Source organism: Dermacentor variabilis, chromosome 8 (genome assembly GCF_050947875.1).
Source record: "Dermacentor variabilis isolate Ectoservices chromosome 8, ASM5094787v1, whole genome shotgun sequence".
NCBI lineage: Eukaryota > Metazoa > Arthropoda > Arachnida > Ixodida > Ixodidae > Dermacentor > Dermacentor variabilis.
This window is the reverse complement of record NC_134575.1, coordinates 42,863,411-42,891,331: the sequence shown is the minus strand read 5'-3', so window position 1 is coordinate 42,891,331 and position 27,921 is coordinate 42,863,411. Positions and strand designations below refer to the sequence as shown.

Here is a 27,921-nt window from a genome sequence, read left to right as displayed (position 1 = left end):
TAGCCCGCACAATTATGGACGTCTTCCACAGACCCATAAACGTGAGTGTGCTCTGATGATAAAGTTTGGTAATCTTTCGAATAAAGACCAGCGCAGCCGAAGGGCCGCGGCGTACACCGGTCTGAAGACCCCACGAAATCATTCAAGTGGTAATAGCGACGGGCAGTGGCAGGGACCGAATCGACGGGAGCTTCCGACTCGCCTATATATATATATATATATATATATATATATATATATATATATATATATATATATATATATATATATATATATATATATATATATATATATATATATATATATATATATATATACGTGTGCGTGTGTGTGTGTGAGCGTGTGTTAAAACTGTTGTTTAAAAAGAGAGAGACATCCCGAGGATTTCAAGATCTCCTGGCGGGGGCCGCGTATTACCCGAATGGGAAAAAGACAAAGAAAAACAATTTCTCGCGAAGAAAATTTGTTATCGAAAGTTGATTACGGTCAATACGTACTAGAGACTCACTGGGTCATTCTGGTGAAATTACAGTACCTTTCTGCAATGCGCATAAGTTCCTAAGATGTTTGAATACATTTCAATAGAGTCCATCGGAAAGTCCCATAGGCTCTCTCTCTCGGCATAAAGCTAATTCTCGACGTTTCTGCCTGGGACCGACCTGTATGTATATATTGTACGAATTAATTACTGGCTAACGAAAAGAGCGCGAGCAAGTTGTGCTTTGTTACAGTAAGCTATAACCAAGCTAACAGTTATTTTATAATACTTGATAATTTTGATTACGTTTTAAAGTCAAAATCCGTCAATTTGCGCTGCTCACCACTTTTTTTTACGCTTCATGCCGAGCGCCACCACCGCACGCCTGCCTTTCACACCGCAATGGAAAGGGCTGCGAATCCCCCGTAAACAGCTTCGGTTTAAGAGGAGTTAACTCTTCCTACGGAGTGGCACAGTCACGGTGTTCTGCTGCTTACCACGAAATTGACGTTTCGATTGCTGAAACGTGCGCGAGCATAGCGACAGACGCTCACGTTCTGAAAGCGGTCGCGACCGGGCTTTGCATCCATATTGCGTGATTTCCTTAACAAATATATTTAAACTAAAAATACCCCATTTTTCTGTTTATGCCTTGCTTTGTCAACAAGTGCTAGAGCAACTTTCACATAGCGTGTGCTAATGTTTCTTGCACTTTGAAGGGTCATCACCGACGGATTCTCAGTTTCCTTTTCTCGCTGTTTGCCGGCTGTTATTGCATGCTTACTACCCTATGCATGCCGTTGTGATTTTGTGTCAGGTGAATTTGCTTTTGTATACGCGAGTGTGCATGCGTGTTATGAAGTGATTGTCTTCCTTTTCTTTGTTAATGGTGTGTTCATTTTTTGTCGTATGTATTATTGCTAACCGCCCTTTTACTAGCGTATTCGTGTTTCTTCAAATTTCAATTATTTGCTTCAACATTAGGTAATGACACTGTACTTTGAGGATTTACGTTGTTTATATATATATTTTCCGTAATGATTGCTGTGTATGCGTTTTAAGTATTGCCCCCCTTACGCTGTTCCCAACATAAGCCTCCTCTGTATGTTATTTAAAAAAATATTTCATTAAGAAAGCCGACTACACCGTTACTCGTAGCATTGGTGTTGTTTTCACACGTTAAACCTGAGAAAATAATGTTCTCGCTCAAAGCGGATGTTGAAGATATGGGCCAGTTTAGACCATTCAATAAAGGAGCGAAAGTTCGCCGGTGGATGCAGAGTAATTAAAAAGTCCAAATTGCCGTTAAACGTGATAGTACGTTCCGCAAAAGAAAGTGCCCTTCGCAGGTTCGCTATACCGAGAAATACCGTCTGTGTTGTAATGTCTCTGCTGTGGGCCTAACGGTGCAAGAATACATATTGTTTATTTTGTTTGTTTTATTTCTTTGTTTACATCGTGCAGTAGGACAACGTCCGGGCACTTGCATTCTTGACGTCCGTCTGGCGTATTTGCATAGCCACTCACGTAATGATCCTCAAAGTATCCAAATGTGTACATTTGAAGGTCAACAATGAATAAGCGAAGCTGTTCACTGCCAGCTGTGAGGCTCTTCGTCTCGTCCATACGACATTAGGTATGTAACAAGAAGGCTCTGGTGATCTGTTGTCGCACAAGTTCATGTGCTTTAACTTTTTATGCTACAGGCCGACTCAAGTTTTAATAAACACAGCGCGGTTAGTGGTAAAAAACTGCTTCTGTCTCATTTGAATAATATCTTTAGCTAATAAATTTCGTTAGGCCCTAGTTGAGTTTCGCGCTAGATCGATGTACGCTGCCATAACCAGCACGATCTTTCATTCGAACCTCTCATCACAATGTCCTTGCCGTTCTCTCTGCAGGACTTGGGCGTTATAGCCCAAGTCCTGGAGTTTTTATCGGCAGTGGATCACCGCCTTGACGGTAATTCTGCTCGTCTACAAGTATTCAGAGTGTGCTGGCTGATCTTGTAACTTTTGTACGGCGGAAGCACTTTATCGGATTTCGCACTTTAGCATCGGTATGAAAATTATGCAACCGATCACGACAATGGCATGCGCTCTCTATTAAAATTGATTAAAGAGGGGGGAACTCTGGCCCAGTTGGTCAGACATATTTTAAAGAGGAAAAACACCGCGACTTCAGACGGGAAGTGACGAAGGAGTGGACAGGAGGAGCGTCCTGTCCACTCCTTCGTCACATCCTGTCTGAAGTGCTGGTTCTTTCCCTCTTTAAAAATACTAAAATTGAGCAGTTGTGCTGTTGCTACAAATAGCAATGAACGCCGGGCCGATTTAAGACTTTAGCTATTGTCACGCGTTAACATCGGCTTGTCTTAACAGATTAAGCGTGTCTTTGTGTGAAAAGATGCAAGCGGTGCCTGGTTATTATCTCGTCCACGCCTGTATTCTTCTCCTTTTCCACAACACTCTTCACCTGTACACAACGCGTGCTGGACATTTGTACCCAACACTCATTTCACGCTCTGTTGAAAAGCATAGGTGACTCGTGTTTCTTTTAACATCGCAGACTGCTTTGAGAAGGCTGCTACTACAGCGGAAAGCGCCCCCACCTTCGACCCGCTGCTAAACTTTGCCTCTACAGCCATAAAACGTACGTACACTTCTCAAAGTGCTATGATCTTTCGCCATCTCTTCCTATTACAACAATTTGTTGCGTCAGATTGTCGCAATTTATATATATTCTACAACACTTCTATTCAACGTGCATTTTATTGAATTTTCATAGAACGTGGCCCTCATAGGCACTGTCGATAAAAGGCGCTTTTATTTGAGATTCTGGAACAGCGTATTGTTTGCGAAGTCCTAGCAGGATTAAGCATGCGCTAAACCAGCAACAAAGGAGCTGCCGTATGTCGTCGGGGCTCCGGGCTTTATAGGTTTATACTTTAGCATAAGATTAACTAAAGTTCTGTCTTCCATGCCAGTGCCCTCAAATGTGAATAATACGTACTATCGCAGCATGTTACACTATGCAAGCAGTAGATAACGCCGAAATAAAACTAACATAATGAAGCGTCTTAGAACCTGTGTCTATTGTCTACGAATTCTTAGGCAAAATTTATCACTTACTAAGCAAGAAGTGGCTGCAAACGCCAGTGTATGATTAAAACGATGAGCAAAACGAAAACAACGTAAAAGCGGGAGCCAACGTTTCGACAAGCGGACTTTTTTTTTCAAGGGGACATACGCTTTCCTCGCATATGTCGCCGACTGTGCCGAGGAAAGCATATGTCGCCTTAAAAAAAGTCCACTAGTTGAAACTTTGGCTGCCGTTTCAACTGGTTGTCGATTTGCTCGTCGTCTCGAATTGCCATCTTCCGCCTTCGGCATGTTTCCAGTGTATGATAAAGTTGTATGATCTTTTTGAACAAAACTATCGACTCTTATTTACTAGGACTCCGCACTGTCTTTGAGCCAAGCTCTTGAACGTAGGGGTGATCGCACCAAGCGTCATATTCTTCGTAAGCGTCAGTTTGGCACTCGCGTTTTCGTCAGGGCGAGCAGTGAACTGCAAATAGAGCAGTGTGTCGAACTAGAATTGAAAACGGGCCTGAACCGGAAATTTAGCGGGAACTGAACCTGAACAGGATCCGATATTCTAGAACGTGGCTGACCCTGAACCTGAACCGAAGAAAAGTAATGATTACCGGCTTGGAACAAAACGGTTCAAGCACACAGAATGCAAACGGTTGTTAAATACAAACGCGATTCTTCGAATGAAACACTTTTCAATCGTCGCACATCACGACATCGTTACGGCTCATGAGTTGCGTTATGATGCGAGGCGATAGGTGATAAGCATGGGGGATAGGTGATAGGCATGTGGTGATAACTATATGGCCACCTGGGCAGGTACGCTTTAACGTCTGAACTCGACCATGCCAGTTGCGTTCTGCAGCCGATATGTTCTTTCAGGGACACCGCTGAAGTACCGTCTCTATCGAAACGCCCTCTTCGGCCGTGAGGCCAGCTTCCAACTATCACTAGATAAACATAAACACGCATACACCTGGACAAACAGAGCAAACAAGTCGGTGACCAAGAGAAGAGAGAAATAGGAAATCCAGCTAGTTCATTAGTTTTTTGTAAGAAAGGCACTGCGGTCGGTAATGAATGCCGTCACCTTCTCGGTGCTTGGTGACAACCACTGTCAGTGGCACAGGAAACGTGCTTTTGTTGCGTGCCATGGTTCAACGACCGTTTCGCGTCCCCAAGCAGAGTAAAACGCGCTCTTCGATCTCCAGAAAATCAATGCCGGGGTACAATGCGCGTGATTTTATCAATTTTGTCCGCGTTCAGCCTGCGCATGGTTCTGCGCCACGCGCAACAGAGTAAGGAAGATCACCGTCGTATTTAGCGCAAACTGTCCTTGCCTTGCATTTCGTAGAATCAATGTTCTGACTTGCTTTTAGATGAAAAAGAAATGATGTTCAAACACCCTTGTAAACTTCGCCTGTTTTTCCCCGTACTCGGTATAGATTGCAATTTAAAGAAACGCGGAAAAGGAGAACGACACGTCGAGACACAGCAGCGCGAACCGCACGCTCTGAAAGGTTGCGATTACACTGCCTAAGATGACTGTGTTTAATGTGCATGGCTGCTGTAGCTGTTTAAAATTAAACTTTATTTGACGTTCAAGCAAACAGAGCACTTGCTCTGTCTTCCATGTGCCAGGTAGTCCATTTCTTCCACCTCCGCTGAAAGGCTGTGCCTGCGACACGCGTGGAAGTACATAGCACTGGGCAGCATGTCGACACAGGACAGAAATGAAGTTTTGGGTGTCGAACAGGCTCGCGAACCGTTATGAATTCTTCATTTCTACAAACAGGAACTGAACCGGAATTAAATCGGAGCGCACTCAACCAGAATCAAACCAGCACGTTTTTTTTTTCATTTGACATCCTGGAACAGAGACGGTCTTTAACTACTCTGGAACGCTATACCTGCCTTGACTTCCAAAGTGCAGGAATGCGGGAACGCACGAGTGGGTATCTCGAAGGCCAAGGGTCCACAACAGAGTTCAGTGCCGCGAGATACATTAAAGACAAATGTAGCGCTAATTGTTGTGTGTGCGGCACGCATAGCTGTTCGTTCTGCACAGAACTGATTTAGGTAAACTTCGCTTGTGTTGTTTGAACGGACCTTGTGAATTCTTATCTACGTGTCAGCTACGCTCATATTAAATAGATTTTATTGTCTAACCCTACGGGATATGGCACACATATGGTTTGGATATGGTACACTGTATTGTTTCTTCCTGCATAACCAACATGGGTCACGAAGAGCTTTAGTGATATTTAAAAATAGACGTTTTGGACTAAGAGGACGGCTTTTATACCACGTCGTCATTGGCAGCCAACAGTGCGTGACGGGTGATACTCGGTAATTAGTTGATGCTTAACAAAAGTTAAAAATTAACTTTTAAGCTATTAGTTTCAGCGGGCTCATTGCAACTGGGGAAGTTAAAGCGAGCTGTCAGTACAAGCCTTACCGATGGAAAACTGGGATTACCCACGGAACTGTGGGAAGACAAATTTATGCTATCAGAGCAAGCGAAACCGAGACTGCGGGAGCTGCAGCGAGCGCAAGGCCACGCCCCACGAGGCGACGTTCTGCTTACGTCACCCAAAAGCGGGCAGCCGACGCGCAATTTTCTTCCATGCAATAGACCGTTCCCACCGACTAGTCTGCGCCAGCGCCGGTTCTTCGAAAGTGGCACTGCCACCATCTTGGTTGTAGTAAACTAGTCAACCACACCACCGCAGTCCTGGCTCGTTGAGCACTGCGCATGAGCTTCCCAGACATCTCTGCGACTTCACCACCAAGAAAAATTCCTGATAAGACTACTTTAAGAAATAGTATCGGCTGCTCATTGCAGCATGCGAGGCCAACGGTCAAAAGTGCCTGCTGGTCTTTCATTTCGGTTGTTACCCGCTGATTACCCGCTGAGTATCGTATTTATTTGAGCTATTTATGTAGTACATGCTGGTGTACGTGGTCGTTTTGCGTTACTGTTTTTGTACACGAGCATCACGGTGACTCCAACGTTATGTTTGCTTAGCGATGGACATAATAGGATTTGTGTACTTGTTGGAGACAGGCTGAAATGCGGAGAAACTTTCGTACCCAAATGATGCTTACCTGCGTGGGTTCCGCGCACGACTTGCAGACTTCGGTAAAAGCGATACCTATAAGTTCTTAGGTAAGCTGTAGGCGGCGCTTTTATTTGCATTCAAGCGAATGATACGGTTGCTGTTTCGAAAACTCCGACAGCGTCCCATCTTTCGCGGACGCGAATACGCGCCGCTCTCCATTATGAGCATCCGTGGTGTTCTTTCACCCCCGATTCGTAACGGTCGATATAGCCGCATGTAAGGACCAGGAACCAGCAGGTGCCGCGCTAGTGTTCGAGTCGCAAGTCCCTTTCCAAAGCACTTGATGTGGTGGCAGATCAGTTTTTAAAACTACCTTCTAAAGCACTGCATTATCGTTGCAGTTCATTTAGGCAATGGCTACATTTTAAAATGGCCAATGTTTTCCCTGTGATTACTTTTAATTGCTTTGGATTGACTTTTTCATTATAATTTTTGTGCTGTTCGCGTGCTATTTCTTCGCAGGCTCAATAAAGTTATTTGAATGAATGAACGAATTAATTAATTTTTGCACTGACATTCCTTGTTAGCTGGTTCTTTAATCTCACTTGTTTTTTATGGTCTTTCGTGACTGCTAGCTTACTAAGATTTTTTTTTTCATGATGTAGTTTTCCCTGTGTACTTTTTTGCGCCATCCGACCCATAACACACATCCTTGTGGCCTTTGGGGATGTTCGCATAATAAAATATAATGAAAATGAGAATGACTATACAGTCAAGCTTATGTCAGCCATAGTAAACTATAGTTACTGTAATCAGATTAGCAGAACAGCGAGACACCGGGAAGAATAAATACTGATCGCGTATTAGTATTATGCAGTGAAGGCGTTTAACGTTTTCGATACATGCAGCCGGTTTATTAGCCTGCCTCTTGTGTGGACTATGGGGCGCAGATTGACTGATATACTACAGAAACGCAGCAGGCGGAACCCTCCCATCCTAATATTGCTCCACACAAACAAAAAATTGCCAAAAATTGTTCGGAAAGAGAACGCACAGGAACTACGGGCGGATGGAGCGGCCATAGGAATACAAGTACCGGCATGCACCGCGGCAGCGGTGGCGCCGTAAGATTGACCGGTGGGATCGGTCTATTACCTGTCTGAGTAGGTCTATAACTGTTACCAAATATGTTCATTCATGTATATTAACGACGTTGAGGGGCAACAGGCATCAGCTGCACACAGACGCTTCTTACGCGTCCTTTCAAGAAGTGTATGAACAGCTGAAACAACTGAACATCTATATAAGGGCCAGACTTATCTGAAGAACTAACACAATGGCAAATATCAGTGTCACTTCTCCGGTTCATAAACAGTTTTGCCAATTTTCTTAAGGGCGTCAATAAGCTTTTTATCGCGAATGACTGAAACATTCTTAATTGCGATTTTGTATTACGCAAATATCACTCACGGTCATTCTCCATTCTAAGTCCTCCGGTCATTCTCGAGGGCAAGCTTGTTTAGTTGGCTGCACTCTGACGAGAGAGCTTCGTATGGCGGTTTTAGTTTACTGCTTTATTTTTCGAGCTGCATGCACTGTGCTGACGTTTCGTCGAACGTCGTATTGAAGAATTCAAGGCTGGTCTTCGTGTCTCTAATTTCTTTACGAAGTTCCCTTTCCAGTGCGGTACGCATATGATGCAGGAGCTGCCAGTGTACATCGAAAGGTGTCTGGATAGCGCAACTAAACGCACACAAGAAAAAAACGAAGCCTAACACGAGCTCTGCAAGACAAGCGAAGTAGCGCTTGTCTTCGTCTTCGTTTCTTTTTTTGTGTGTGTGCTTGTTTTGTTGCGCTATCCAGATACCTTTCAATGATGGCCGACCAACAAGCCAATATCGCCACCCTCGTAGAATTTATTGCCAGTGTACAGTAAACGATCAATTTTTCCGACACCTGACTTTTGGGACATGCCCAATAATTCGGACGGCTTCGCAGCACCACCACGTAGCACGTAGAGTAAATGTATGTTAACATCTGAAATTTCGGACGCAAGAACCTTTCACTGTCCGACTTTCCGCAGTTCTTGCCGTGACTGCTGGTCCGAAACGGCATTAATCAAAATCACCACCACCGCCATTTTGATTATCTCGCCGCCTCGAACCGAGGCTCTCGCACGCAAATACGCTGACAACCGTAGCCACCACCGCGGCAACGCTACGCCTAACTGCTTCGACGCTCGCTGTTAAGCTTGATGTCGTTTGGTGCGTGTTTTTCATTGAAAGAATTCGCCGCTGCCAGCGATGGCACCGACCCCGCCTTTGTGATCCTCACGATTAGCTTCAAAGCTCGGAAAGCACGACGCATTGCATAATGTGGTTTCTGAAGGTCCTCTTCGCCTCAGTACGGTAATGTTACACACTGAAGCTTGAATGAAGTATTGGTGTGAAGCATAACGAGCATGGCAAGGGGCAATTGACTGGTCAATTGTCAATTCCGTAAATATACACGCGTGCACCCACCGTCTCCTGTCACCTTCGGAGCTTTTGCGCAAGTGCTTGTGGCGATCTGGGCCCTGAGGAGCAGTAAACGACATGCATTTATGTTTTTTTTTTGGACTGCCCGATTTTTCGGACGTACTGTACAGCTGACCAAGAGGACGCTTCAAATGTTCCATGGGGCGAACGCGCTGCCTAAGGAGGAGGAGAAGAGAAAGGACAGATGCACTGAGGAATTAATCGTAAATGAAGTGTGCCGCCGCTTCTCTGAAAGGAGCTTGAGCTCAAAAAACAGTGTTGCCTGATGCCGAGATGCCGGCGTCCCTCATCCAAACAAAAATCTATCCAAACTTTTTAAAGCAGTGAAACGTAACAGTGAGGAGTTCTGCATGGTCTGAGACATGTCAGGACACTTGATCTTAACTTTCCAGCTGCAGAGGGATAATCGCACTTGTGGCAAAGTTCGGTCCTCATACCAATGAGCTTGCTGTCCGTTGATAGAACTGGTTCGTATTCAAAAATATTTGCTTCTATAAGCATCTCTTTTTATTCCTATCGCAATGTGCTTTGCCACTGTTTCTAAGGTATATTATTTGCTCTGAATTTTACTAACGCCTCCCTCCTGTTTTCTTCTTTAATAAAACGAACACTATCCTTCACTATTGAATCTGGTTTGTCTTTTTTCTAATCTCTTACATGCTTACATGTTACCTGCAAAAGTCAAGGAATTTGTAAATGTAAGCTTAGTAGACACCCTGGTAATCGTATTGCTAGTTTTTGGGAAGCCAAATTGTGCCGAATGATTCAAAAAGTACTTTTCAGAGAACGACTTCATAAGCATTGATACATGTTTTGCCTCTATGTGCGCTAAAGCTGACAAAACCGAGAATGGTCTATGATTTCCACACACGCGCATTCTTGCATTTAGTGCACTTGTCGGACAACAGAGACTGAGTCCCTCTGGTATTTCACCAGTTTGAAAAATTCCATTTAAAACTGTTAAGACATTTTTCAGCACCTTGAAGTTACTGTTATTACATTGAAGGTATTACAAGACGTATAAATGTTTAGCTCATTAGTTGTAAAATATGATAACATTGCGAATTTCTTACTGTTAATTTTGTCGGCTTTATTTGCAACATACTTATTTTCTGAGCGTCCATTATTCGCACTGTTCCTTTGCTGTTTTTGATGAGATGCAGTTCTTACTATGTTTTCTTCGAAATTAACGCTTTGTTGAAGCACCTGTTTTGTATGATCGATGCGGCATACTGATTTCTCTTCCTCATTTTATGCAACCCATATTATGCATATTATATTTTTATAACTAATTACATTCATGCTAGACCTTATGGATTGGTTGAACGTATCATAGCTAAAGTATTGCGAGGGTGACGCACTTGAACTAGAAATTATGAAAAGAGGGAATATTCGGTTCCAAAGGGTTCGTGTCTAACTGTAGAAAAAACATCACGTGCAGTCTTCGGTCAAAAGCTTCGAGGTCACAGCGCACGTGAACACGTCGACTTCCTGCTCTGTGGAGACTCTTTCTTTCCCATTCTAAGAATGCCGAGGTCATTGAAGGGCGTGTGGGGGAGGGAACACTGTTTGCCACCATGCCCGCGCTTCCAAGCGCCAAAATTACTTAAGAAGCTGCACCGTCCTCCGCTAGGTCAACACTCACGCAGTGTTTGGAAAGGGAAAATACTGTACTTGCCGTTATGCCTTCTGTGGATCTAGAATAGCAGAGCGAAAATTTGTGACTACAGTATGAGGTCACATGAAGCACAGTGGCGTCAGTATAAAGCTTTATGAGGTCTTCATGACAATCACTGCAGATCTGGTAAAGATCAGCGAGCTCATCGAGATCATCGAGCGAGCCGACAGCAGTGAACCCGTCAAGCTAGTCGGCGAGAACATCGACAAGACCTTGGCTTATCTCAACCACACGCCCACGGCTTGCGCCGGCGCCTGCCTGCCGTGGCACGAGGCCTTGGTCCAGAATATGACCGTTAGTCTGACTGAATTTCGGCGCAACAACCAGGTGTGTGTAGAGCTCATGCCTTCTACTTGCATACCATAGATTTAAGAAATAGGGCCAGACCACAGTGGCTGCTTTCTTTTTTATCATACGGGGTGTCCCCAAGATTTGTTTCTGATTCGTAAAACTTGTGAAAATCAAATTTTAAAAGCAGCAATTCCATAGCACACCCTTTTGTTGAAATTATGGGATTCCGATTATCGTTTTTGGCATTCCCTTCAGCGTTTCTTACGTTTCTTTCACCCTTAGAACGCTGGCGATTCCTTTACATGCTAGTTTATTTCAACTAAGATTTAGTTTAGTACCTCTTTCTATTTACCTGTATCACTTTCCATGTACCCTCAGGGCCATGTGACATTTTAGATAGGAGTGCTAGTACAAGACTTCACAATAAAAAGATAAACAGAACTGAGTGAATCCCATTCTTCAACCACACAATTGCTCCTAGCTATAAGATGTTTACTAAGGCTTCGCGACAATGTTTATGCAGGAACATGGTTCCAATCAAGATCGTTTCATCTGTACGGTATAAAACACACTGGAAAAATATTTATTGCATGATGTACGGACTCATGTACAAAGTTGAAGAATGTGTAAAACTAGGAAGCAACAATACAAAATTCCGAAAAGAATAATAACAGCGAGTTAGAGAAAATGTCGAGATCGTGAAAATAAGCGTGAAAATGGCTTGGTATTCTGTGAATGGTGGAGTATTAGTGATTAGAGGCGATCAGATGGGAAGGCCTATGTTTTCTGGTGATCTCGCTCATTCCAACTAACCAGCAGGGGGAGATTGAACTTGACAGCTGAAGCCCGAATAGTCTATGGCTGACACTAAAGGCGAGGACGGTGGGTAGAACTAACGGACTCCTAGGCTTGGGACCCGGACTCCCAAGCAGCTCTTCTTCCCTTTAATAAAGTTTTTCCTCCTGCTTGTGCGCTATACAAGGAATGATACACCTGAGGAGTTCGGAACAGGTGAGGATACTGTGAAGGAGCTGCAATAGAAAAAAAAAGGTCAGCGCAATTACGTCGGCAGTGAATTACGAGCAATGAGAATAATCCAACAGTGCTAGAACAATGTCCAGAGTCTGCGGTAGCAAAGTGGTAAAGATATGTGCTTAGAAAATATTACGGGACCCGACCTATGTCACTGGGGGATACATAAATGCTATTCTAGACAACCGACATGTATTCGAGTTGAGGAAGGCAAGTTTGTGGAATCATTTGTGCCAGGAAGCCATCAAGACTAACAATATTTAAGTGAACGGAAAGTTAAATTTTTTGTGTGTTTTCTTTTTGGCCGATCGCCAGGCAACCAGTGCTCAACATGGCGTGCCCCAACGGGCCGCTGCAGTTTCACCACAGCAAGCTGGACGATGACTGTGGCGGCCTTCGCGTTCATCTTCCCGATGTTCGTGATCGTCTCGACGGTGGCCATGTCCACGGGCACGGCTGCAGACCGCAGGTTGTGCGTGCCTGCGCAGGACCTCGGCACGCCTGGTTCGCTCTCCTTCGTCGAGTTTGTGGCAAGCAGGCTCGGGAACAAGGTGGGCTTGGCCGACGGCCGTCAAGCATTCTTTTGCCCGTTTAATCAACCAATTCATGAATCAGTGTCATATTTTTTACCTATAGTACATACACACCACACGTGGTTTATGCTGCAGCACCCGCCGTGGTTGCTAAGTGGCTATGGTGTTGGACTGCTGAGCACGAGGTCGCGGGATCGAATCCCGGCCACGACGGCCGCATTCCGATGGGGCCGATAGCACCCGTATAACTAGATTTAGGTGCACGTTAAAGGACCCCAGGTGGTCGAAATTTCCGGAGACCTCCGCTACGGCGTGCCTCGGAATGAGAAAGTGGTTCTGGCACGTAAAACCCATAATTCTTTTCTATTGGTCGGCTGTCGCGCGGTATATTTTTGAATCTTCGCGAATTTTAATGGAAGGCTGCAAAAAATGAAGCAGGCAGGTATTTTGCATAGATGAAATATTTCGATGCTTCTGAACAAGCACTACATCTTTTGTATTGAAGATTTTCGCTAGACTTACTATTTAAAAAGTTAATTAAGCAATCTTTGTTCAGTTCACAGCTTGACGGATTTGTGTGATCATGACGCGCGCCATGTGGCTCAAAACAATAATGTGCCAATTTGACATGTGTACGCTTGTGTTTATGTTTTTCATACTTGGCTCGAGTTAGCTGAAACACCTTGTATGGTGACGAGACACTCAGCGAAGCTTGTCACAAGGAAGCGACAAAGGGAAGACCATCATATCTCGCAATATATGACACACAAATCGGTACGATAACTTGAATGGTAGAGCTGGGCTTCAAGTTCATATGGTGTATATCGAGTTCATGGTCTCGTGGCATTAGATAGTTATTGCAAGCAACAGCACGAATAAAAACGCAAACGTGTACAAAATATGATAAGAGAGATGCGAAAACATCAGAGTTTGGTTGTATGGTTTTATTCGCAAGAAGTTAATCTTATATACCAAGAAATGTTGAAACAAAACTAGATGTGAGCCCACGAACTGACGTGGAAGAACTACGTTTTCGAGACAAAGAACCGTTACTAGCGCACTGTGGAACGTTTTTTTTTATCCTCTCTTTTACTGTTTCTCTAATCTATGTAGTTTTATTCTCTTTGAACGAGAAGGAGGGAATTCAGGGACCTGACTTTTGTTAGCCACTACCATAGGAAGCAAACAGATAATGGAGACAAGGAAAGCAAAAAGGAAATCTTTTGTAACATTTAATTGAACTGTAAAAATAAGATAAAGGAAAATGATACGAATAAACAACTTGCTGGTGTTGGGCACCAAGTGGTGGGTGGCAACTTAATCATTGCTTCTCAAGAAAACACCACTGAAGAACCGGGTGACATTCACACATGTTGGTTGTATGGGTTTATTGAGAGGAAGGTAATCAGCGTATAGGATCACAAGGTGGTTTTAGTCTGAAAGCTATGGATGCGCGATTTCTAGGAAGTGTCACACAGTTTAACGCACCTAGCATGCCGTATATGTATTGGTCGACAGATGCACCTTATCCGTCCCCTCAAGTTGTAGTATGAATACTTCCTCAATTTATCTCACCGTGAGCTCGGGTTATCTACATGCAATAATTGGCACTTGCCATTCGTGCTGACATACATACATCCAGTTTGAAGTTTCCCACAGTGGTAGAAAAAGAGCTGGCTTTGTAGCCGATGGTTTCACTGAGGGACTGTGTTCGTCCTTGATGAACATCCCTTCGTGTAACCGCAGCTACGGACACCTGTTCAAGTTTACCCGCGTCACCTTAACCGATTTCTCGCTCTATAACACTTAACGCAATTAAAGTGTTAATCAGTTAGTCGCAAATTGGATTGTATGGGCAGCCCTAGAAACAAGCTTTGTGGAGATCGCCAGAAGCAATGTGCGACGAGCAGATCTTGTCAGAAAGACTTTTTACTCACTTTGCGCGCAAGCTTGGGCCCAACAGTGGTCCAACATGTGCATTCTCAAACCAAACCACTGTACCCTAATAATTACGGCGAGCTTCACGGGCACTGTGCCTTTCTATTTTCCTTCCAAGGAGGCAGACCATGGCTCTGCGGCTTTACACAAGGACGACACAGAAAGTAAATTCCTATTGTGAGTACAGTGACTTCGCCATATCTAACGAATCTCGCCTCGATGGTCTTCCTCAACTGTTCCGAATAGAACGCAGTGCTATCCCTCGAATCGAGAATGCAGGGCTCTTTTGCCATCTTTTGCCAACTGTCGGAAGCTCCTCCGGGCGGGAAAGAAGAGCGACCATGGAAGCGCCGGCACGGTGTGAAGCACGCGGCGAGTGGTCACGGGTTCGCGCGTGCGACGGCTAGACATGGACATCAGGCGAGGAGACACCTCAACCGAAGGCAACAAGGCAAGCACAACATTGGAGGCTTTGAACGTCCCGGCGATCTCCCCTCTAGGCTGCACAAACAATTCACGCCGAAAGCACTCAAGGGCATGCTGGAACACTCGGCGGCTATATTGACATAAACGTGTTTGATAATTACAGATTCCCTCATGAGTTTTTACGAAAGATTCCTGAGCACGTGCAAGGCAATATTTCGCTACAGTATTACCGTGGAATGCGATTGACGTACATCAATGCAATCGAGTTCTTTATCTCTATCAAAGTGCGGCGCTGCCATACAATGTTTTGGGTCAATGTGGAATGGGGAGTGGTGAAGCGTTCTATAATACGGGGCGAAGTTTTCGAGTATCTTTACTGACAATGTGTTTTCCTGTCTCAAGCGGAACCGCAGCGCTGGAACCGTGGCACCGACAACTTATTAAGCATGCTTCGGGTATTTACGATGAGCGTGTCGCTTTGTACATGCGATGGCGGGTCCTTGGGCTTTGCATAAACTGCACCGGTCACATGGTTTTGTCAACCGTAAATTTTTTAGCATACACATAAATTGAGGTCCATAAGCGCTGTTTGCATTATTTTCTGATTCAAATGGCGGCCGGGAATCGAACCCTGGACCTCACACTTAGCAGTTGAGTGCCGCAAATACTGAGGCACTATAGCAGATATGCGAACAGATGTCTCTCATCATTCGCAGATCTATGTAATTGCTAACAACCGGCAAAACAAAGACAACAAACATGTGAAATTGAGATGTCATACCTTTCAGTTCTAAGGATCTGGTTTGGCTCTGCGCGGAATCTAAATAATAGTTAAATGTCGTAACTATATCCAGTGTCCCACTTTCCGCCACACCAACCTCCATTCAAACGATTTTCTATGTTCGAGTTTAGCCCTTCTATGCAGCCCGCTATTGCAATGAATGTCTCTATATGCTGCACCCGCTCTGTTGACGCCGGCGTGCGGCATCGCGGAGCTAACGGCAGTTCATAAGCCGTTGCGGCAATGTGGGCTGCTCTGCTGGCTGTTCCATGCTTTACATTTCAAATCTGCCACGCCGATAAATATTGCTGAACTCGCACAAAAACTGCTGTAGAATAATTTTTGAACAGTTCTTCCGAAAGCAAACAAGCTTCTAAATTCTCCAATGCAAATTACATTATGGATAACTCTGACGCTTTTCGTTCTGCCAGTGATGCAAGCCTTGCGCATCGCCGACAGACGACGGGGAGGCGGCGCCGCCTCAAAGCCGCGCCATCTTTTGCCAACTGTCGGAAGCTCCTCCGGGCGGGAAAAAAGCGCGACCGTGGCTTCGTCGAAGCGCCGGCACGGTGTGAAGCACGCGGCGAGCGGTCACGGGTTCGCGCGTGCGACGGCCGGACATGGACATCAGGCGAGGAGACACCTGAACCGAAGGCAACAAGGCAAGCACAACATTGGAGGCTTTGAACGTCCCGCCGATCTCCCCTCTAGGCTCCACAAACAATTCACGCCGAAAGCACTCGAGGGGATGCTGGAACGCTTTGCACAGTGTTCGCAGGCTAACCTGCCAATGTTCAAGCTTTTGCGCAAGGATTTGGTTGCAGACCTGGCGAGGGTCACCTTACGCGAAGATAGTCCGTGGCTGGGGCTCGTCGACGACACAGCTGGCGCCCCCAAACTCGAAGCCGTGGACAAATTTGCCAGCCCATGGTCAGTTCTCAACATCGGCCAGAATCTGAAGAAGCAGCTCAACGTGTTCAAGTCACGCATCGATGTGACAGAATTAAAGAAACTTTCGACTGCCGTGAATGGCACAAACGAATGGCATCAATGTGACGTTAATTCTATTTTTCGCGGCTGCGTGTGCTTTGCTCTATACGATGCTGAAAAAATGGGCTTTATATACTGAGAGGTTTGATTTCGGTTCATTCACTAGCGCAATAAACGCTCCCGTTCAATCAAAATTTGCAAAGTAAGTTTATCGTCATAATTAGGCAGCACCCAGACTATGCTAGACACCTTAGTCAGGCTCATGGATAATTTTGGCTACCTGTTGTTTCTTTATCGTGCACTCAAAGGATAATACCTTTCGCGTCCTAAGCATATCAGAATACGTCTGGTGTGGCCGCATTCTGTAAGTAAGTGCGCAGCAATAATGTTACCGCGAGGGCACAAGGTGGCAAATGAGCTGAGGAATTTGTGGTGAAGGCAATTTGCAAGTGCCGCATAAGCACTCAGAAATTTAACGCGACTCTGCGTCCTCTTAATGCGCTAGCATTTTTCTTCTTTTTTTTTTGCACTTCGCGCACTTTCCCGGGGCCACCCATCTATATATGTTTGTGTGCAAGTTTGTCAATCCTCGGCATCTGCATGGGCCTGCTGTGTTGAGGTAACAGGGTTAGAGACCAACCATCGGACCAATTGGGGTCACTGAGTGTGTGGAAATGTGTGCGTGCGTGCCGCTCTTTGACGAACCTCTTCCTTGCCGACACGGGTCGCTACAGACGCCGGAGTGGGTAGGCACTGTTTTTCGATAAATCTGACGCCGATTTTGTGTACTGGGTAGGTTTCACTCGGTCTGTGATGGTCTCCAATAAACCCCTTTGATGCCAACGTAGGTCACCAGGTATGTCCCACTAGGTGTGCGCAACTCTTCAATAAACGTCTTTGACGCCAACTTGGCTAAGTAGTTATGTGCCCCTGCGAATGTACCGTGCTGCAATGAGGAAGACAGTTCCTTAAATTTATCCTCTGCCGAGGAGGTATGCTGAGTTCATGGAGAATACCTTAGCAACTTGCGATTCGCTGATATTGCCTTGCTTAGTAACTCAGGGGACCAATTGCAATGCATGCTCGCCGACCTGGACGGGCAAAGCAGAAGCGTGGGTCTAAAAATAATCTACAGAAGTAATGTTTAAGAGTCTCGTAAGAGAACAGCAGTTTACGATAGGTAGCGAGGCATTGGAAGTGGTAAGGGAATACAACTGCATCGGGGAGGTAGTGACCGCGGATCCAGATCATGACACTGGAATAATCAGAAGAATAAGAATGGGATGGGGTGCGGTTAGGCAGGCATTCTCATATCATGAACAGCAGGTTCCCATTATCTCCTACGGCGGAGAAACCTGGAGGCTTACGAAAAGGTTGTAAAGCAGTGATTTCGGCTTGTTGGTAAGACATCGTGAGGCTTATAGAGACTGACACACACAGGCGCTAACTTGCAACCATCTTTATTTCGAGCAAGGGACCCATACATATATATGACCCATACATATATATAACTTTTTCGCGTACATCATACATGCGCTGTTTGCAAAAAAAGAACCCTTAAACACTATTGCGTAGGTACGATAACTCCTTGCGGGAAAGGGCTATTAATGGTTTAGACACACAGTTATCGCGAAGCCTATCAATCATTTCTGCTCTAATTTCGCGAGTGATCCTACCTCGGTCTTTTCCCACAATAGAGCAGTCTCTGTATGCTGGAGCACACGTCGAGTGGTCACCATCATCCACCCCGGCGACAGTGTAGCTGCAATGCCTGCAGTGGGCGTCAAGGAACCCACCCCGCTTTTCTGCTACATTATACCGGTGTTCCTTTAAACGCTCGTTGAGACACCTTCCACTTTGCCCCACATAGTTCTTCGTTCCAGTTCGTTGTCATCCTCAAAGATCACGTTGTTCATACGACTACAGTGGGCACACACACATCACATGCCATCTCAGACACCTCATACGTAATCTCGTTAGGTCTACGCCGCACATCGCACCCATCTCGTACGTGCTCGACGCATTCTCATAGCGCATCGCATATATCTCGTGCACTTCGCAAAAGTCTGCGTAGCACATCATACAGACCTCGCACATTTACTACGTAATCTCGTTCAATATGCATAGCATATCGTACACTTCTCGCCAAATCTGTGCGATATGCATACATCTCGTTCATTTCTCATAGCATTCTCATACAAATTTTTCATTAGGAAATGCCTTGTACATATATATTTTTGTTTCATGTGGCAGAAGCGCCCGCCACCCTCTGTTTTGCCGAATAAACCTCCAGGGTTTAATAAAATGAAATAAATGAAATGACGCTTGTCTAGACCATTTTCTTGGCGATCCCATGGGCAGCATCATGTTGGATCCCATGGCAACGCGTACACTGGTTTCCTCAGCTTCCTTCGTTTCCTCGGCGTGTAGAATGCGTGTACACGACACCGGTGCGTCTGACCAAACCTCTGTTTCAGCCGATACTGTAGACGGCAACTGGGCGGACGACAGGAAGCTTTGGCCGCAGCTTTAGGGGACATACAAGTGCGTTTGACATGTAAGTGCACCCTTTGGACGCCTTATCCAAACGGTGCGAGAAGCGTATAGACGGTTTCACTGTCGCCATAACAGCCGCGATAGCGCGGCCCCAAGAAACTTCCGGTCAAGGGCCTTACCATTCTCCTACATCGGAACACAAGTTGTTCTACTGTGCGAAAAGTCTATTTTTAACGAAGAGATGGTCATTTACTTTGTCGTCGGATATGATACGCGCAATTCATCGTATTGCTTGGGAATTGTCTAATCGCCTTATGAAGCGTCGTCAGTTGCGAGTGTGTGCTTGTCCGTGTCAAGTTTTATTCTGCGCTTTGAACGTGCTCTAGCTGGGAATGAATCGGCTGATGGAAAACGAAACTAACTGTAGATGCCAGAAGGCGCCTGACATGACAGTGTTATTGAGGAGGAGCAGTAGGTACTCCTTCACCTGTGGCACCCGCTCTCTCCTAGGCACTGGCTGGTCCAGTGGGACTGCCAGGACTTGGAAGCAAAAACATGTTAACTATTCGAAAAATGAGTGCAGTAATTTTTTCTGTCCACATTTTTGGTGGTAAAGGTAGCGTTAGACAACTACCATGTCGGAAACAACTTTGCAATAGTTTCCCACAAAATTACTTCGTAACACCTACTTCGTAGTATTAGAGGGGCTAAACCAATGTATTCACTACTGAAGCAAAGCTTGACACAACTATTTATTCATAGTTTCTCAGTTCTCAATTTTATTGCATGCTTTACTGTATCATTTATTGATGCAATTCATAATCATTTCGATAGGGTGTAGAAATCAACAAAAGAGTGTTATCGCAAAAAAGGAAAATAAAGAATACATTCGTACAAGTTCTCGAGAAGAATAAAAGCAAGAATGGTAGAGATTTTAAAAAAAATTTAGATACAAAAGTGTGGTGATGAGATTTCTGGCAGCGAGCATACAAAAAAAGCGCATACATTTGACAACTTCGCAATCGCAATTAAACGTCAGGCAGCTGAAAACAGAAAATCAAACAAAACACAAGCCAGCACTTTCGTAACCCGTCAGAAAAACATGAAGAAAGAAGCTAAAGGAATAACGATTTGAAAAAAGAAACACTTTTCAATAAACTTTCACTAAGAGGAGGAATAAATAATGCTTTACAAAGAGCAATGTTTAGACAAAAATCAACTTTTCTTGGAACCGCGTAAACATTGAAAATGTCTCCAGTGCCTACTAGTTCCAGCTACCATGAATAAAAAGACCAGAGGCGATTTTTTACAGGGCCGGGTCAAACTGTCAACATAAATGAAGTTACAAAACAAGATACTCGTTTCTTGAGCATATCCATCCTTGTAAACACACTTCCCAAATGTTTAGTTTGCTTTTTTTGCGGTAACGGTAAATCGTGCTGAAAATGTTAATTTCGAATGGCAAGCCCAATAACTCATCAGCATAAGTAAGTCGCCAGTCAGTCGACAGTTTTTACTACCACAACGTCGCAAGCCATAGTGCAACGTATGGATAGTGTCGTCGTTCAGTACTTTGCAAGGGGCCATACGCAACTCTCAGCTGATCACTCAGCCGTTTATTCATGTTCCAGTTGCATGGCCGGGGCCCGCAGGGTTGACAGGTGGATCAGCAACTGCCTCCACGGATGCAGGTGCAGTGGGGATTGTTCTGAAAAAGAAAAAAAAAAACAAGGGCATAGCACCCTATCCATGAATTTAAAGAAAGATGCTGTAATCAGTGAAGCCTAAAGATGCAGTGGCAAGTACACTCCTGTTCAATTGTAGACCTTGCCTACACTTAACGATTGCCCAAGTGTAGAAATAGAAAATAAAAACACGGATATTTATTCGAAAGCACCGAAGCACGTGTTCCCATTCCAACAATGGCAATTGGTCGTTCATCGTTGCACTGCGCTGTAACACTGGATTTTTCGTTTTTCTACGCCGCTGAGTAGTCGTGGTTCGTAGTAGATCGCGTTAACCAGGAATTGTTGCAAAGGCGACAACATCTGCAGCTACCGGAGCCCAATGCTAGACGCCACGAACCAACGTCGCCGGTCATCTGGAAACAATGTTACAGCTTGATGCGCCATCGATCGGGCCTGCCTTGTGCGCATTGGTCGAGCAAACGCAGCGGGTTAACGGCGACAGAGGGCGTTGCCTTGCTAAGCCTGATTGGTGGCCGAGGAGGCAGAGACACGCGTCATAACACCTGTGACGCGTGTCTCTGTCTCTCCTTTACGATTGTGCCTATGCGCTACCTTATGTTATTAACTAATGACTAAAGCGTCGGGCTAATCACTTTGGAATTCTGCCTTCGGACACTCAACTCTCTTTCAATTATGTGGACACCCTGCGCAAATTTTAGCCCCGTCGGCGGCGTTGCCGTGAAGTTTCGTATAAAGTCCAAGCGAAATAAGATCGCAGCCTCGCGCCTAGGTGCGAGGGAAAGCTACCGCAGTATTATTCGTTTGACGAAAAGCAGGCATTGCCACTCGGGGGAAAACGATCTGGTAAACCTTGGAGGCTGCGGAGTCTCGTATGTTGCAATGAAGGGTCGGAGAATCAAAAGGCGGGATAACTACTTCTGGTGCAGTAAAGGATGAATGTACTGCCAAGAAGACCCGATTCAAATGCAGAAACTATACAGCTAACTGACGCGGCCGGTAACTTCGAAATGCTCTGTCTCTCATTTTGTATGCTGCCGCGTTATGTTGTGTATCCGCAAACACGATTTTTCAACCTGCTAGTAGCACCATATAGGCCGGGCAACGCCTCGGTGACTATCGGCGCTGCAGTGATAAATTGGCAAATCATCATCATCAGTTCCACCCGCTGTAGGAACAAGGCCGTTTCCAAGTATTATCCAATAATTTACACCTATGCGCCCTCAGTCGACTACATATTTGGCGGCAACACTCTAAGTTTATCACGACACATGTAGCACTGTGGCGTCTTTGAGCGCGCTTCGCTTTGTTGGTATTCATTCTATGTCTCCAACATGTAAGAAAGTATCTTCTTCACAATATACATGGCCTATTCAGCTCCATTTCTTCCTGATCGTCTCAGTTATCGTGTCGGCCATCCCCGCGTGCTGAAAGACAACGTGAAAGACCTATTCCTCCTTCAGGTTAATTTGACTCCCGTCTTCTCGTCACAAAGAAAGCACAGGCGTTGTTACTTTTGCACGAGCGAGTCCTTGGTGACTTCCGCCTGGACGGCGGCCCTGGCGAAATGGGCGGAGAGCGTGAGGGCGACCACCACGGACGGCACACCGAGTACCATGAACCACCAGACGCTGGACCAGTAGGCGGCCTGTGTGGAAGAATGGAAATTCGCTCGCCTTATGCGCAGGCTGATCGGCTCACTGAGATCTGACCCTCCAATGCAGTGCGAGGCACGTGGGAACAATCCTGGTGGTGGGTTGCACGATTTCATTTGACCAGTTGAGCCTTACTTCGCACCGCCTATGCTCAAAGCCCACGAAACAATTTTTTAAACCTTCTGAATTCGTCTGCTGAATGGTGGAATCGAACCGACTGAAGTTAGTGGTATATTTCAGAGCAGTGTATAATACATCAATTTAGCCGCTTTGTATGTATTATTAAGTGCAGTTTACAGAAATTGGGTATAACGTTTTATTGGCGAGTTAGTTGTAAACATGATAGTAAAGTTTTTTTTTCTTTTCTTAATTTCGCCGTGTTTAAAGTTCTTTTAAAAAGTTTGTACTAAATAAAAAATCTGCCTCTAACAGTCACTATACGTAAGCGTTTTTTTTTTCTTTTGATAAGGCAACAAACTCCATAAGCATTGGTGCAGTGGTTGCCCAAAAAAGATTGCTTTCTCAGTTCCGATGTATTTGCATTGCAGCTCCGAAGCTGCAGCTTCCTCTTCACACAAACTACTTCGTTTAACCGTAATATCTGTAGCCGCCAATGACAGCTGCTATCCAGCACAGATAGTCGTCCAAACGGGCAGTCATAAAGGAGGCGGATCTGCCAGCTTATACTAAAAGCAGGTGGCGTGTCTGCGGACATAAGCAGCTAAGCTAGTAGCGAAGATAACTGGCGAACATTTAGGGCTGCCGCTATAGAAAAATATAATTAAGGCAGTCTTCAATATAACTTTTCACACGTGTACTTAGCTCATGAAACTCTTAGAGACAAAACTAGCCTGGCGTAAAACGTAGAAGATAAAATATTTCCTCCGCATCCTTTCTCTGTTTGAACGCAAGGGCTCTGAAGAATTTTCGAGCAGGTTAGGTGAAATGTGAGAATTTTTTAAAGAACGCCGGTTTCTGCAGCGCCAGCTATGAACGATTACTTAACAGCTTCGAGTGGACAAAAACGTCTTGCATCATGAAAAATAGGTCTCATTTTGAGCCTTCACCTGGTTCTGATGTTTCGTCGGTTATTTGGCATCCTCAATATAAAGCGCAACAGGAATAAAGCACACAGGACCAAGAGAGTGTCGCGGTATCTTCGAGTTCACAACGAATGATAAGAATATATGATATAACTTACCAGCAGTCGGACGCCCTGGTCGCAGGCTGCGTTGACGGTCGATATGTACAGCACGTAGAACGGCCGGCAATCGCCAATGTGCTCGTGCATCTGTGAACGTTAATACATCAAACCAAGAATTTTCGCAAGAAGACCGACGTATTAGCCTGCTTAAATATCGATTGACATTATGCGTTGATAGCATGTTTGAAAACTCATAGCGTTGTCTGTCCACACATGAGACACTTGTGTCATCATTAAGGATGAGCGCTTTCACCAAGAAAGCATGTCCGTTGCGACTTGCGATCGCACCGGGAAAAGTAGCGTTTACTGCAGCAAGGCTACCTACACAGAGCAGTGGACCCACGAATGTGCTCTGAATATGGTACTTTCGATAAGGACATTTTTCGAGTTTTTTTATGTAACCAGCGCTTTTTATCCTAATTCATTACAGGCTCGATGACTTGGATAATTAGGTTACACATTCTCGATCGAAAAGATGTATTGAGGCTATGAAAATCTACGTGGGCATTAACTACGTAGCACAAATTATCGTGCTACTACAAAAGAAAATCCTTTTGCTAAATTCATTACATATGAGTATCATATGCTACCGAAGTAAACATGCAAAGCGGCAGCGCGGGTCATTGTTTAACTTTACCGTTAACAGCAATCGAACAACCCGTAAGCAGAAACCTCGCGCGTCTAGTAGCTGGCGGGTATGGCGAAAATTCAAAACAATAGCCTCAGAGATTGCCAGCGCACCGCGGCTGGTTTCAGGTCTCGGAGGTCATGCCAAGAAGCCGCGGTTCGTTCTCAAAGTTCTCTTTTCTGAGTGATTTCTGGCGAGCGGTTATGGCGAAGTCTTTCTGCTGTGTCGGTATCATAAACGTAATCACTTGCGAGCTTTCGGTAACGCATCAGCTCGCTTTTCACACGTGCAGTTTTGCACGTAGGCTGCTCTATCTCCACGCTCTTTTAAGCTAATAGGCCTTTTTTCACAAGGTCTAAGCTTTCGTTGCCACTTTAGGTACAGTTTCTTTAATCCAGTAGTTGTCAACATTAGGCATGACGATAAATATTCCATCGCACGAATCTCTGCTGGATGTTGTCGTTATTGGAGATAAGTAACGCATTGGTTACGTATAAAATGTGAAAAAATCGCATCTTCATGCAAGTTCAAGGGCTTAAAGTGAAGCCCCACGCAGCAATCTACAGTTTGAGAGCGCTGCGCAGCCTCAGTAATAGCAAATCCTTGCCTGTTCCTTGACGTGCTCGTAGAATTGCGTGACGTCGCTCTTCAAGCCAGTCTTCGCCTTCGCGGTGACGGCGAGAACCCTGTCGGCGGCACCTTGCATTCCCGCTTCCATGCTGCTCCAGTTAGCCACTTTCTCTTTGATCCAGGCCTGTAAGCCATCGAAAGCTCTATGTCGTGGATTCACACGGATAATAGTTTTGGTCATCCCTAGTGCGTTTGCCGTTAACTAGCTGATAATCCTGGTATAAAACCAACAAATTGGCACTTTCTACAGGCCGCCCATATCCTCGCAACACCGTTTGTTTCACAATCGTCGCAATGAACTGTTTCCTTTCTCGAAATCAACTCAGAAGCGGTTACGCGTGAAATATTTATCCAGGATATCAAGTTGAATTAGCGCATCACTGAATGGAAGATGAACAGTTCGGATATGTTATTAGCCTGCCCAACACTTGACGCTTATAACTGATACTTGCGCGATGTACCTTTAGGAAGGACGAAATGCACAGGTATTTTAACGAACACCGCGAAATGACATTAAAATGCAAGATGTCACAAAAGCATGTAACTTTATCACGCAATATGGTACGATACTTTTTTTTTCTAGGCAAGGAGAAGCCACCTTTACGACTTCAAGGATTAAGGAGATGATCAATTTCATAAAGTGCATGGAGGTGACCCTTCATCACTTCTGTAGCGTGCTGGTCGCTAAGGAAAGCTGACTTAGAAAGCGTTTGTGTCTCTGAGAGCTCAGATACGTGGACGCTTTCCAAGTCAACAGTTCTGTCTATGAGCCTGAGGAGTACATCGTCCATACATATTACATAAAATGCAAGATACAGACAGTAAGACATACAGAAAAATGTCCGCGAAGCTGGAAGATATGGTACAGCCTTCCAGCTTTAATGCTTTAAGCATGCGATCGGAAACATACGAACAACTAACACGAACAGACATGCGCTGCCTCCCCATTTGTGCTTTCCAGCGCTTGTCCCGTGCTAAGCCTTTGTTTCATATGGTTCGCGTTATCATACCGTAGAATGTATGCACTGTGTCTCAATTTGTTCTCAGTATATGTGAATATTATGTTGCGTCGGCCGTCTATCAGTTATTACGGCAGTGCCGCTGCAAAGACAATGCAAATGTAAAGGCTAGTCCTTCTGCCGATGCAAAATGTCCATTTGAGATCTCTAGAGAAACGTTCCGCCATGCTTCACGAAATTATCGACCATTTGAGGCGTGCATTCTGAATATTATCCTCCGCTCCTACAGGCGAGCGATCTCGACAAAACAATTTTATGCCTGCTAGAACCCACTAAGCAACATCCCCAATCTGATGACATTCGCTGGCAAAAGGGCTTCATACAGCAATGGTGCAGGAGCGAGTCAAGGCCAAAGGAAATTAACCGCATTAATGCAGAGACCTTATTGTTCGAACTTGTGTGTGTCAATAAAATTACTACACCTGTGGTGACAACTGCGACAACCGCAGACACCGTCGCCTGTACCAGAACTGAATTGGCTCTCAATCAGACCACTATTGATCATCATCATCAACAACACCATCATTTATTGTCCCTTGAAAGATCTGTTACAGCATATCGCATAAGGGGGAAACAGGGACACTGAGGTACATGTAGTGTACGACGTTCTCAATTACTCGCGTATCTCACGGCAAATGTTCGTGAGTGAGATGGAACGAGCTAAATGTCGCACTCGGATATGGTGATAACAGCGCTGCTTCGAAAACACACATGGTGGCATCGATGTGAGCAGGTAATGCTCACATCGATGCAGGATGTGAGCATTACCTGCATCCTGCATAACTCGACATCCTGCATAACACGACACGCAAAACTATCAGACGCTGCGCTCGATCTGAGTACAAAGAAAAGAAAGAAGGCCAATAGATTACGCGACAATACAATGTCCGCTCGAAGTCCTCTTTCAGCTAAACAAGCTACCAATGTGTTACACGTAAGTAAAGTCTTCCAAAAACGAGAGCGTAATTACTGCATTCAAGACCAACAGAGTACATGGCGATGGGTAGATCCTGAATGTCCACTAAGCTACGATTGGTTGTAGAGGGCCCAACAGTATTTATTGCAACGATACGGATAATTAAATGCGACTACACCGCTTGATGGAAAAGTGCCAGCACGAATATCGCGGAGTGTGGGATAAGCGAGGCTGCGCTCGAACATTAATTTCCTTTAGGCGGTAATATTTTTTGCAAACAAAGCTTCATCCAAATGAAATCATTACAAGGCCTTGGTTAGCCGTAACTAATCTTTCGTTGTTATCTACTGCAATAAGTAAAACAAAGCGAAGAAAGTAAAACAGACAATTGAATGTAGTGTTCAGTGAGCAAGCGCTGACCTTGCAGTTTTCCTTCCAACTTTAGCGGCCCTCCGACGTTGATAAAACATACTTGGTACAATTTTTCTATGGAAGACAAATTCGATGTCCTAATAAAAAGTATTCTTACAGATTACTTAAAAATAAACAGCATTTCACATGCTGTTTAGCTAAAGCATGAAAGAAACCTTATGACAAGACAGAATGTTGGTATCTAGCTCCGTATTACTTCGTGAATGCATTGAAATCGCAGCGCAAGGTTTTCCTCTAGGTAAATATAAAAAAGTATGGTGACCACCGATGTAAGCCTAAACAGCAAAGCGGCGTAACCTGCTCACTCACTAACTGTTTCGCGACAAAGCTATATTGATGTTAGTCGCACTCACGTCGAGGTTTTTCCCTTCCACCGTCGCAGCTTTTGCCAGCT

The 27,921-nt window shown here is 44.9% G+C and overlaps 2 protein-coding genes across 5 annotated transcripts; one reads left to right on the top strand and one right to left on the bottom strand.

The window, feature by feature from the left end:
* The first annotated feature begins 14,452 nt into the window (after positions 1–14,452).
* On the top strand, positions 14,453–17,041 carry LOC142590149 (uncharacterized). Of its 4 annotated transcripts, none has more exons than XR_012830050.1 (3): positions 14,453–14,808; positions 14,917–15,095; positions 16,283–17,040. XR_012830050.1 is itself a non-coding variant. In XM_075702039.1 (3 exons), exons 1-3 carry the CDS (start codon positions 14,773–14,775, stop codon positions 16,978–16,980), a joined length of 906 nt encoding a protein of 301 aa, XP_075558154.1. In that variant the 5' UTR covers positions 14,453–14,772; the 3' UTR covers positions 16,981–17,041. The 4 variants fall into 4 exon arrangements, 2 of the variants coding, with proteins under 2 accessions (XP_075558154.1, XP_075558153.1); XR_012830049.1 differs by having other exon boundaries at positions 14,453–14,821; XM_075702039.1 differs by having other exon boundaries at positions 14,924–15,095; positions 16,283–17,041.
* Positions 17,042–20,804: 3,763 nt separating this feature from the next.
* LOC142591012 (uncharacterized) lies at positions 20,805–23,989 on the bottom strand. The gene is made up of 3 exons (XM_075703388.1): positions 23,900–23,989; positions 22,558–22,691; positions 20,805–21,045 (listed from the first exon to the last, which is right to left on the bottom strand). The coding sequence occupies exons 1-3, from the start codon at positions 23,987–23,989 to the stop codon at positions 20,958–20,960; spliced, it is 312 nt and encodes a 103-aa protein (XP_075559503.1). The 3' UTR covers positions 20,805–20,957.
* Between the last annotated feature and the right edge of the window lie 3,932 nt (positions 23,990–27,921).